This window comes from Microcebus murinus, chromosome 4 (assembly GCF_040939455.1).
Source record: "Microcebus murinus isolate Inina chromosome 4, M.murinus_Inina_mat1.0, whole genome shotgun sequence".
Taxonomy (NCBI): domain Eukaryota; kingdom Metazoa; phylum Chordata; class Mammalia; order Primates; family Cheirogaleidae; genus Microcebus; species Microcebus murinus.
Genome location: NC_134107.1, coordinates 83529384 through 83542572, shown reverse-complemented (window position 1 = coordinate 83542572; position 13189 = coordinate 83529384). Strand labels below are relative to the sequence as shown.

General features: G+C 37.4%; 1 protein-coding gene across 1 annotated transcript; it reads left to right on the top strand.

Annotated features, from left to right (window-relative positions):
- Positions 1–1068: 1068 nt before the first annotated feature.
- Positions 1069–12959, top strand: MMP13 (matrix metallopeptidase 13). The gene is made up of 10 exons (XM_012770569.2): positions 1069–1182; positions 1271–1512; positions 2120–2268; positions 2441–2566; positions 5602–5763; positions 7843–7960; positions 8934–9067; positions 10060–10219; positions 12085–12188; positions 12859–12959. Exons 1-10 carry the CDS (start codon positions 1069–1071, stop codon positions 12957–12959), a joined length of 1410 nt encoding a protein of 469 aa, XP_012626023.2.
- The last annotated feature ends 230 nt before the right edge of the window (positions 12960–13189 follow it).

The following is a 13189-nucleotide window of genomic DNA, read 5'->3' as shown; positions in this document are numbered from 1 at the left end:
ATTTAAAAATAAAAATTTCGAAACTCAAAATTGGCCATGTGCTTAACTACTACAGTCCTAGTTTTCCTGAGCACTCCCAGAGGTGTAGGAACAACACAACTCAGTTTATATGAAAATGGATGGGGTAGAGGCCATATTGGGCAGTGGTTAAGAACATGGAGTCTTGAGTCAACTGGTCTGGGTTCGAATCCTGATAGTACTGTTTATTAACCATATGACCTTATGCAAGTATTTAACTTCTCTGTGTCTCAGATAATTCGTATATAAAATGGAAAACAAGTCTTCTGATAGTATGTATGAAAGGTTATTGTAAGGATTAAGTAAGATAATACATTTTAAACCTAGTATGTAGTAGTCCCTCAATATGTGTTAACCATGATAGTTTTTGTGTTCCCATGTAATAATTCTACCTCTGCCTATACCCGTAGGAAATTCATGCAGGTCTCCATATTTGTTGAGCAGTCATGCATGCCAGTGTGTTTAAATTCCCACCATGGACTCAATCTTGTGGATGTGCTGCAGTAGCTCAGAACCTTCAAGCTCGGTTCTGGTCCAATTCCACGGCCCTCAGATAAGCACAGTATTTTCCTCTGTAGTCGCTCTGGAGAGAATGCAGTTTAGAACTCACCAGGCTATAAACATTCTGGAAGCAAGTCTAGGTTTCTCTTTATGGAAGTACATATACCATCTTGATGTTCTTATTATTTGAAAAAGTAGAAGTAGCTGTTTTCCCGTAGGAGGGAAAAAACATTTTTGCTAAGTGAAGTGAAAAATTTACTACTCTCCGCTTCTTCCCACAGGATCCATAAATATGCTGAGGCTGTTTATTTTGCCAGATGGGTTTTGAGACCCTGCTGAAATGAGAGATGCCCTCATTTATATTTCCCTCAAATTCTACCACAAACCACACTTGGGAGGGAAAAAAAAAAAGTCGCCATGTAAGCATGTTTACCTCCAACTGACGAGGAAGTTGAAACATATCCATCCGTGATGACTCACCATGGCAGGTCTATAAAAGCAAAGGTGCTGTCCGTGGAAGGCAGCAGCCTCCAGGCTCAGCCATTCAAGATGCAAGGTGTCCTGGTGGCCTTCCTCTTCTTGAGCTGGACTCATTGTCGGTCCCTGCCCCTTCCTGATGGTGACGATGACGATTTGTCAGAGGAAGACCTCCAGTTTGCAGAGGTAGAGTATCTTGCCTGTCCTAATGAGGTGGTGCATCTCATCGATTCCCTTCTTGTTTAAAAGCAGGTCATTTTGGTGTCTTTTGTAGCGTTACCTGAAATCCTACTACCATCCTCCGATTCTCGCGGGAATCCTGAAGAAGACGTCAGCAAGTTCCATGGTTGACAGGCTTCGAGAAATGCAGTCTTTTTTTGGCTTGGAAGTGACTGGCAAACTTGACGATAACACCTTAGATATCATGAAAAAACCAAGATGCGGGGTCCCTGATGTGGGTGAATACAATGTTTTCCCTCGAACTCTCAAATGGACCCAAACGAATTTAACCTACAGGTAAATCAGAGGCTATATTTCTTTAATGTGTCCTGGTTTTTTCCTCACAGTATTAAATGTCTAATATTAATTAGTCCTAAATATTTAATTGGAAGTTAAGTCCAGGAATAGCTTTAATACTGTTGTTGCTGAAAATGTCCCATAACATCCATTATTGTTATGTTAACCCAGCATTATTTTTTGGTGGACATCTCAAAGTACTTCTTTTAGAAATGAAACCAAAATATAGGTAAAAGTAGGCTCAAGACAAGTTGCAAGTGTAGTACAACAGTGTATTTATCACAGCAGTGCTAAAGATGGAGAGTTTACTCTTTCTAGAAACTTTACAGAGGTATTTCATTTATTTGGGCTATATCAATATCATTCCAAACTTTTAGCATGTAAAATAAATTCTATTATACATCTGAATATTTTAAGTTAAGATGCCACATAGATATTTGTAGATACTCAAATTTCTGATTGAATTCTTGACTTTTTATTCTTATATCGTGTCATAATTAATAGAAACCATTGCATTTTGGGTTGAACAGCAATGTTTCAAGAAAATAAATTCCAAAATAGTTTTTACCTTCCAAAAAATCTAATTGATGCTTTCTATGTTGACTAGAATTGTGAATTACACCCCCGATATGACTCATTCTGAAATTGAAAAGGCATTTAAAAAAGCCTTCAAAGTTTGGTCCGACGTGACACCTCTGAATTTTACCAGACTTCACGATGGCACTGCTGATATCATGATCTCTTTCGGAACTAAAGGTAAAGACATTTTAAAAACATTTTTATATTCTAATTCTTAATTGGTTCCATTTTTAAATTCCTTCATTCAATTATTTGTTACTTTTTATAGTATTCAACAAAAAGTCACCAGACACCTGGGCTGGTTACTAGTTGGTATGATCAGATTCCTAACTCTTGATTTTGTGTGTAGAGCATGGTGACTTCTACCCATTTGATGGACCCTCTGGTCTGCTGGCTCATGCTTTTCCTCCTGGACCAAATTTAGGAGGAGATGCCCATTTTGATGATGATGAAACCTGGACAAGTAGCTCCAAAGGTAATATTTCTTATAAAGATATAATTTCATTGATTGCTAAATCAGACAGTGAACTCACTGGTACAAAGTTAAGAAGCATAAAAGTGAATTGTATTTGCTATTTGATTATATTTTCTAAAAAAATAAAAAGTTTATCTCATACTTAGTATTTCTACAAGTGAAGTTTCTACAAATCAATGTTAAACATGAAAAATGAACAAAATCTATTTATTTTATCATGGTGGCTTGAGGGATATTAATTAACTTTGAAGCAGGACCAAAATGTCTTGTCTGTCAGACATGGTAATGTTAATGTGCATTATCTTTTGGTATATTGAAGAAGTATAATTGATTATAAGTATATATCTAAAAACTATTAGGGTGGAATCTATAAGTTATAAATGAATTGGATGTGAATCAAAATAGTTTTTTTCTTGGTAGAAATATTGATGGCATAAGTTCAGTCAAATTTCTGCTCCCTATTATATGAGTTATTTGTTTCAGACTTGTCTATATTACTCATTTTATAAATAACTTTGAGAAATCAAGATAGTGTCTTATTTCAAACAATATGAGACAGACAAGATGAAGGCTGTATTGACCAGAGCAAAATAAAACTGATAATGAATTCAGTTACTATTTGATTCTTCAAGGCTCAAAGTAATTGGGAATGTTAATTTAGGAAGAAAACCCATAGATTGTTCCAATTAGGGCTTACTTAGTCATCACAACTAAAAGGAGTCTTCATAGACAGTTCATTGTTATTATTCATTTAAATAAAAAGGATTATTTTTCCAAAGAATAAGACTAGGCCTTAAAAGATCACTACCTCAGCTCCAATGTCCCCAGTATGTCTTTGAGGGAAAGGTGAAAATTTACATATTTATGTTCTTGAGTAGTATTTCACAGGTAAGGATGGTTTTAGGAAGAAAGAATAGCATCCAGTATTGTTAAGAGATAGTCACAGTAAGCCTCAGATTTAGGTTCCTGTATAAATTCTGAGTTTGAAATCTTTAATCAGAATGAACTAAAACATCCACAAACAGATCTGGATGAATGTTACAGCTGAAGGTTCAGAGTGGCATCCATTACTAGCCATTCCAGTGAAGAATTAGTATTCACTCAGATTATATGGCCTGATTGCCCTTACGAACTACAGATTTGCTAAATTGACTGTTCATTTTTTTCATGCACAGGCTATGATAGGAAAGGGTATTTAAAGTCAAACTGAAACCACCAGGTTCAGCTTTCATGTATTCTAAGAAGTAATAGCAATCCCTATGTATTGCCTTGTACCTGCGGTCCCCAACTCCTGGGCCACAGACCCAGTACCGCTCTGTTAGGAGCTGGGCCACATAGCAGGAGGGGAGCAGCAGGAGGGCAAGCGAGGGAACCTTCATCTGTATTTATAGCTGCTTCCGGTCACTCGCATCACCACCTGAGCTCTGCCTCCTATCGTATCAGTGGCAGCATTAGATTCTCACAGGAGCGAAAACCCTACTGTAACCTGTCCATGCGAGGGATCTAGGTTGCACACTCCTTATGAGAATCTAAAGCCTGATGATCTGAGGCGGAGCTTGGGCGATGATGCTTGTGCTGGGGCATGGCTGCAAGTACAGATTATCATTAGCAGAGAGGTTTGACTGCACAATAAATGTAATGTGTTTGAATCATCCCAAAACCATCCCCTTCCCTGGTCCGTGGAAAAATTGTCTTCCATGAAACTGGTCCCTGATGCCAAAAAGGTTGGGGACTACTGCCTTATACATTCTATTTTTCTTTTCGTCTTTTATCGTCCTTTTTTTTTTTTTTCAATTTAAAATACTAGTACTAGGAGTCTAAAAACTGTTGGAAAGAATGACTAGAGGAAACTGTGGAAATACAGTGACATAGTGGCCTTCTAGAGTAGAGGAAACATGGATAATCACATCTGGAGTTACTGTTTTTCTAAACTCTAGAGCAGGGGTCCTCAAACTTTTTAAACAGGGGGCCAGTTCACTGTCCCTCAGACCTTGGAGGGCCGGACTATAGTTAAAAAAAAAAAACTATGAACAAATTCCTATGCACACTGCACATATCTTATTTTGAAGTAAAAAAACAAACGGGCAAAAACACCCACATGTGGCCCGTGGGCCATAGTTTGGGGACGCCTGCTCTAGAGGTACTCTGAGAATAATTTGATTGGAATTTGTTCCCAAGTGTAGACACAGAGACCCTTTTTAGTGTATCCTTCATGCTTGGTCATCAGCCCTTTGGATGCTGCCTCCTGTTTGGATGATGTTCTGGGCGGCACTCTAGCTGTGTACCACCCCATGGGACTTCCCTACTCTTCATTTAAAGTTATCTCTGTCTGCTTTCCTCATCTGACCTGAGAGAATACAAAAAGCAAATCAGGATTTCTAGTGTCTTCATAGTAATCCTTATTAATTACTAATTATATGAGAGCGATCTGTTGACATCCTAATTGTGTAGGTAGCTATAATCAAAAGAACGCTAAATTATTTATAAGGATTAAATCAGTTCTTCGAATCTTCCTTCATGCAATTGGATATTAATTTTAAAAATTAAGCCGGGCGCGGTGGCTCACACCTGTAATCCTAGCACTTTGGGAGGCTGAGGCGGGCGGATTGCTCAAGGTCAGGAGTTCGAAACCAGCCTGAGCAAGAGCAAGACCCCGTCTCTACTATAAATAGAAAGAAATTAATTGGCCAACTAATATATATATATATATATATATATATATATATATATATATATATATAAAATTAGCCGGGCATGGTGGCGCATGCCTGTAGTCCCAGCTACTCGGGAGGCTGAGGCAGAAGGATCGCTTGAGCCCAGGAGTTTGAGGTTGCTGTGAGCTAGGCTGATGCCACGGCACTCACTCTAGCCTGGGCAACAAGCGAGACTCTGTCTCAAAAAAAAAAAAAATTAAGATAGGGAAGAAAGTAATAATCAAGAAAGAAACATACCAAATAGATAAGGAAATAATATCTCTTCCATTAACTGGTCATTGGAGTACCTTGTTTTCTCATTGTTTATTTGTTTCCCTCCAGGCTACAACCTGTTTCTTGTTGCTGCCCATGAGTTTGGCCACTCCTTAGGTCTTGATCACTCCAAGGACCCGGGAGCACTCATGTTTCCCATCTATACCTACACTGGCAAAAGCCACTTTGTGCTTCCGGATGATGATGTACAAGGAATCCAGTCTCTCTACGGTAACTCTTTTTTTTTCTTTTATCATATTATGGGGATACAGATATTGTTAGGGTTACATATATTGTCCCTGCCATTCCTCCCCCTACCCCTCGCTGTGTCAACACATCAAGCGTGTCCAACCCCCAGGTGGTGCACACCGCACCTATTATGTAAGTATATATCCTTCCCCTCCTCCCCTCTCCCAGCTGCCCACCACCCAATAAAAGGTTTTTTTTGACCTTTTGGTTACATTGTATATCTTTGCCTCTTTACCATAGAAATGCAAATCTATGGTAACTCTTAACGTATCAGTTATAAAAGCAGTTACATAAGCAGAATAGATACATACTTTTTTTTTTTAAATTGTGGCCATGTGCCTCATGTCACCATTTTGGTCAATGACATACCTGCATATGCAACAATGATCCCATAAGATTATAAGACCATATTTTTACTGTACCTTTTTTTATGTTGAGATATGTTAACAATTGTGCTACAATTACCTATAGTATTCAGTTTAAAAACATGATGGACAGGTTTGTAGTATAGGATCAATAGGCTACCCTAGATAGCCTCAGTGTGTAGTAGGCTATGCTATCTAAGTTTGTGTATATATGCTCTGATGTTTGATGATGAAATTGCCTAATAACATATTTCTTAGAACTTATCCCTGTTATTAAGTGATGTATGACCGTATTCCTTGAATTTACCACTGCCAATATTGCTTTCCTGGTTGTGTTATTAAAACTTGGGAAAACATAGCCATTTTTACCCCAAATCAAACTGCTTGCTCAAGTAGAAAATATTCCATTCTCCAAAGTTTTTGCAGAATATAGCTCCTTGTATTTGTATTTTATACATTGCAAGGTGTATTTGATACCCTTAAAACACCTTTGTAATAAGAAAGGAAAACATTTTATTCCCTGTTTAACCAATGAAGATACTAAGCCCTGTAGAGTTTAAATAGGTATCGATAGTAACACAGCTGATGGTGAAAGTGAGATCTTAACCTGCTTTTACGAATTCTGGGTGTTCTTTCAGTCATTCCAATTTGCCACAGTAGAAACCACTCATCTGGCCTATGGTAGTTTTTAATCAACATCTACAGTGACCATTACAGGAAATTCTTCCTTTTTCCCCCCAAATTTTCAATAATATTTACAAAATAATTAAACCTCAACCCAAGTATTTATTTATAGATTAGCTATCATAAATAGAGTTAAAGCCACAGTGCGCAGTCATTAGCGTAAACACTTGTGAAGCACATACTTCAGAAAACTTGCTCACGCTATCCCAACCTGTAACTTTCACCTCTGGATTTAAATCTACTACAGCAGCTAGAGTAGGTGTGGGCATGAACTTAAAGATGAGTAAAAGGAATTTGCCAACTTATTTTGCAATTATTATTTCTGCATTGAGACTGATGATAGAACTAATATAAACTAGACAGAGAAAAAAAAACAGTGTAGGATTATTACTGTGTACTGTACTTCTGTCTGTACTCATGTGAGCTGGTGGGGAAGTTACAGACATGTGGCAAGTCACACTGGAGTTGCTGAAGGCCTGGCTTGTCGCAGATGCAGCTGCACTGTTGCAGACTGATCAAGCAAAATTAGCTGATGTTGATCGCTGGTAAAATCGTCAAGAGGAGGAGCCGAGATGAGGGCTTCCACAGGGATGGTACGCCTTCAGAAATGGCTTTAAGAGAAATGTGGTTCTCAAGAGCAGTCCATCAATAGATTGTGCAAAGTGTGGGGAATATTTTCTCAAAGTGTTTTGCTCCCACTCCCACCTCCTCCACCCCCTGTTTTTTATCATCAACCTCAAGAAATCTAGGTTTATAGTTCACAAGAATCCCAAGGAGTCTTGAAGGATGAAAGCGAAGGTTCAGTTTCCCCATGCAAGATCTTAAAGCCCTGCAGGAAGGAAGTAGGGTTATAGGGCATTTGTATCATTATGTAGGAGCCTCAGGAATCACTGCCCTCCCTGGGAGGGAAGCCTCTCCTACTCTCCATCAGCAGGATCGGCCTGTTGTGCTGTGACCCAGGTCATCAGTAATGTCACACTCAGTGATTTCTCTCTCGCATTCACCACTGCAGGTCCAGGAGATGAGGACCCCAACCCTAAACATCCCAAAACACCAGACAAATGTGACCCATCCTTATCCCTTGATGCCATTACCAGTCTCCGAGGAGAAACCATGATCTTTAAAGACAGGTACACTTGACATTCTCTCATAAAATCATATGAGACAAACATTGATGAAGCCATGTCTGCATATTGCCAAAACATCTGGTCCTACTTGCAAAGGTGAAAGTTAATGGTAAAAAAATAACAGAACTTTGGGCAGGCAGTTCTTTTACATATTTCTGATCAAATAAATGACTGATGGGCAAATGATTTACTTTCCAATAGATAATCTTGACATTGTATAGCTTCTTTTTACATCTTTGGTTGTAGTCTTTCATATAAAGACAACCAAGTAAGTCTAAAAATTCAACTTATTTTAAAACAGACAAGTATTTAAAGTAATTGGTGTGTTAATTAACTCTTACTTATAATGTCCAGGTGAATTCATTTTTGTATGGAAAAAACTTTAGTTCTGGATACATATATTGGGATCTGAGAGAGGGAATGAAATGAACCTAAAAATGCAATATTAATTTTTAAATTATTTTAGTATGCTTATTTGTTCATTCATTCATTCGTCCTTTCATTCACTGCTCCCTCATCTGATCCAATAGCATTCCCACCCTTTCTATTATAATTTTAATTACATTGTGCTCTGGGTATTTTCTCATGAGTCAGTTTCCCCAGGCCACGATCATGGAAGACATAGTTTGTGTAATTTGTGTTTTCTTTCTAGAGCCCAACACAATGCCTTGGCACGTTTGGTGGCCTCTGGAAAGATATGCAAAATTGAACAAGGCACAGTCTCAACCCGCAAAGGACCTTTACAGTCCTTACAAAGACTGAGAAATTTCAAACTTGGATACCTTAGGATGGAGTTAGGATAGCCACAACTTGTCACTGGCACTTAAAGGGAAATGGATTTTTTTTTCCCTTCCCAGGTGCAAGGGAATGGTTGTGTCTAACTTACCTGTACTTATGTAGAGAGAGGTGGCTGGCAGGCTAGAAATAGTGCACTTTAAAAATGTGACAGAAAACTGTATTTTTACTTTCATATTAGATTCTTTTGGCGCCTGCATCCTCAGCAGGTTGACGCGGAGCTGTTTTTAACAAAATCGTTTTGGCCAGAACTTCCCAATCGTATTGATGCTGCGTATGAGCATCCTTCTCATGACCTTGTCTTCTTCTTTAGAGGTAAGCTTTCCACAGGGAAGGCCTCCCCCATGGCCATGGTAGGCAGTGGTGAGCTTGACGCCACCAGAGACTCAGTAAAATGATAACTGCTGAAAATATACCTAAATTAAGAATCGAGTCTAGCCAATGGAAACCAGAAAGCACCTGAAACCATGCTACCAAATGTCTCCAGATTTGACATTTAAAAGGTTCACATATATTACTTATTATGTCCACTCTTTCTTTCCTATCAATCACGTTAGTTTTTTTCTCTTAGTTCCTCCTAAAAATTACTTATTGAGGAAACATTATTAACAACATACATTTTGAAAAAGTGAAAAAAATATTATCCATAATTCTCTTCTGAAAAGTCAGTTTATTTCATTTCCTCACTTTTTTCTAGTCCTTCATCAAATCTAATACATATTTTTACATATTTATTTTCATAGTATAGATACATTTTTATATGTTACTTATTCCCTTGACATAAAATCATGAAAAATTTTCCAAATTGCTACTTCATCTTTATGACCATAATTTAAGATGACTACTTAACATTCTACTGATGTTCTTTCTATTGTTAAACTATCATAATTAATGTTATAATGTAGTTACTTTTTAGAGAAGGAAGTGACTTTTTAACTGGTATAAAATTTGAGTTTTGAATCTAATTTACTGTTCCTACTGTACTGTTTTTTAATATATTTTTTCACCCAGCTCCAAACTTAATATTCAGAGTTAATAAATTGCCAGATTAATTGTGATATTTGGTCATCTATATTTGTAATGAGGAAATTAAGATCTTAAGATTTATTTAAATTTAAGTATTTAAATACTAGTTTTGCTTGAAGAATGCTCATATTTCTATCTTTTATAAACATAGTGACTCCAAACACTAAGTATTTTATTTCTAAATATATAAAATCAGTCTACCTTTGTTTAAGTAAATGCGTACATATGTAAGTCCTAATGGATCCCCTTGAATGAGAAAACTGTTCTTTCACTTATTCTAGGTAGAAAATTTTGGGCTCTTAATGGTTATGACATTATGGAAGGTTATCCCAAAAAAATATCTGAACTGGGATTTCCAAAAGAGGTTAAGAAGATAAGTGCAGCTGTTCACTTTGAGGATACAGGCAAGACACTCTTCTTCTCAGGAAACCAGGTCTGGAGGTATGGCAGCAATGTGTACTGACCCATCCATGTCATAGGTGCAAAGCGAGTCTCAAACATCTGTCACTGCTGTAAATTATTCTCACACATCGTTGTAAATATCATACCAGTCATTCATTTCTGTTCCATGTCAGCTCTTCCAGGCAGCCCCTCAGACATGTGTTTAAAAGTCCCAATCCCTCTTGAAAACACACACATACACACATGAAATACTCACCTGTTTTCAACCATTCTTTTCTTTCTTAGCCATTTGTTGTGTTTCAACTATGGCAAAGCCAGTTTTTACTTTGGCACCTTCATTCCTTCTTACTTTTCTTCTGGATTCTCTTTCTTGTCAACCTGTCCTAAACTTATGTGAGGCCCCATCTTCTATGGCCAGAGAGGACAACAGCAAGTGTACAGGAAAAGATTGGTTCAGAAAAAGGCCCCCATGTCTGCAGGGTTGGCTGATCCATTGGAAATGTTGATGAGGAAGCTGATAGGTTTGTAAAGTCAAACTTTCCAAAAAGCAAGTGGAGCTGGAACGTTTAAAACATATGTAGAGATTTGGGCAGCCTTGCCATCAGCGACATCTAGCAGTCTAGATCTAGACTTCATGTAGGAGTCTAGGAGTCTAGATCCAGGAGTCTAGACATCTAGGAGTCTAGATCTATGTCTATATTTGTGGATGAGAATATCTTACAGGTGCCCAACACTCAAAATGTTTAAAATGAAAGCTTCCCTCCATCTCTACATATGCACAGTGTCACACACAGACACACACATGCACACACACACACATCCCTGTATATATCATCTTTGCCTTTAACTTTATTTCTGACGATGACATGGACAACTTTCTAACAGTCACCACCAGCTTCTTCCTAGTGCTGTGTTCCATTCCTTACACTTCACAAGGAGTAGATGGTTTAGTTAGGATAGACTGCTCACCATATCTCAGACACAATGTACCTTTACATCCTTTTAAGCTTCCCTTATGTGATTTTCTTTGCTGGGGGTTCCTTCTCTGCATCTCTCTCTCTTGAAATTCTACCCGTTGTTTAAAGTTCATCTGAAATATCATTGCATCTACAAAAGTCTTTTTTGATGGCCCCATTCTGAGATTATCTGCCCTTTCCCTGTACTCCCATGACAATTTATGTTCACTCTCATGCTTAACTTCTATTGCCTGGTGTTGCAGTTATGTGTTCACATGTCTTAGCTTTCCTGGTAGTTCAGTGGTTCTTACCTTTTACTTGTTGGAACATACCTCAGGATATAAAAAGCTCTCGTCAGTAACAGAACCACATCAGAGCCTGTTCTCCTAGATTAATTTCAGAAATGCATTTTGTGGGTCAGGGTGTGGGCATGGGCAGGGAAGAAGGAACGTGGAATGTGCTGTTATGGGTGGGAAAAGCCACGTTCCCCTTCCTCGCTTTGGTGTTACTGTATGCCTCTATGACTTTTTAGTACAGAAATTAAACCTTATATATTTTTGTACCCATTACTAAGCAAGTTGTCTTACACATGTGGGAGATCAACAGACAATTGTCTATGCATTAGCATACATTTATTTCACTCTAAGAACACTTTCCTGATGACATAATTTTGTAACAGATACATTATTTGTGAAATGGAAATGAGTTTGTAACAAAGATTGCCTTTAGGCACGTCAACAAATACACACCAAGAGTCTGCAATCCACTCAGTATTCCAATTCCTAATTTTAAAAAGCTCCCAGATGTTTTAAGGACTTGAAAATTTAGAGCCCTTGTTAATTTTGAAAGGGGCCATTATATGCACCATATTATTTCTAAGGTAATTTCTAAGAATGATACTTAAGAGCTTCTTTACTTACTTAACAGCTTCTTTTCTTTATTAAATAGGTATGATGATACTAATCAGATTATGGATAAAGACTATCCCAGACTAATAGAAGAGGACTTCCCAGGCATTGGTGATAAAGTGGATGCTGTCTACGAGAAAAATGGTAACTAGTTACATTGCATTGACCTTAAAGAAGAGCTTCTAAAGCCCCTCAAAACTCTTTCCTGCACAAAGGATTTTTATACAGGGCTTAGATGTGCTAATAAACGTATGACAGTTAAAGAATTAATGATTCCTATGTGACTACTTACACAAACAGCAAAACAAAAAAGAAACCGACCTCCTCATGCTTAGAGTAAATGAGAATTTTACTTAACAATTACTAATTCTATAAATAAGAAATGCGAAACTTTAAATATTACCTTAAATTATGCTTAAATATGGCAAGATGCAAAGGTATTGCCAGAATTCAAAATAGGGGTAGAGTGGGGAGTAATTCATTTATAAAGTATCATAAGTATACAATGATTTTTTGCTCTAATTATGAGAAGGTATATTATCCCTCACAACAAATAACTAATATCAATAATTCAAGCATTAAAACTGGAACTCATAGCAAGACAGTTAAGTCTAGGTGACAATTTAGGAGAGCTGAGAACATTTATATCATTAAAAAAATTAAAGCAACAAATACATTAATAGGGTTTAAAAAGAAAAATATTGAAATGTTAAAAAAAGAATGTGGGATCTAAGAGACTGGACCTTTAATATTAGCTGGAGCAAAACCTTATTATTTTCACACTGAAATGTTCTTTATGGTCTTTTTCTTGTAGGTTACATCTATTTTTTCAGTGGACCCATACAGTTCGAATATAGCATCTGGAGCAACCGTATTGTTCGAGTCATGCCAACAAATTCCCTACTGTGGTGTTAAGTGTCTTCTAAAAATTATTATTTAAATCCTGAAAAGCACCTGAGATAATACTTCCAGGAGTGTGGGAGCAAGGGGGAGGAGAGATATCAGGGGAAAGCTTAGTTCTGTGAACAAGCTTCAGTAAGTTATCTTTGACTATGTAGTATCTATATAACTATACGTGGCTGGAACCACACTGAAGAATTTTAAAACAATGAAACTGAGGATCTCTAAGGAGCACCTGATTCTTG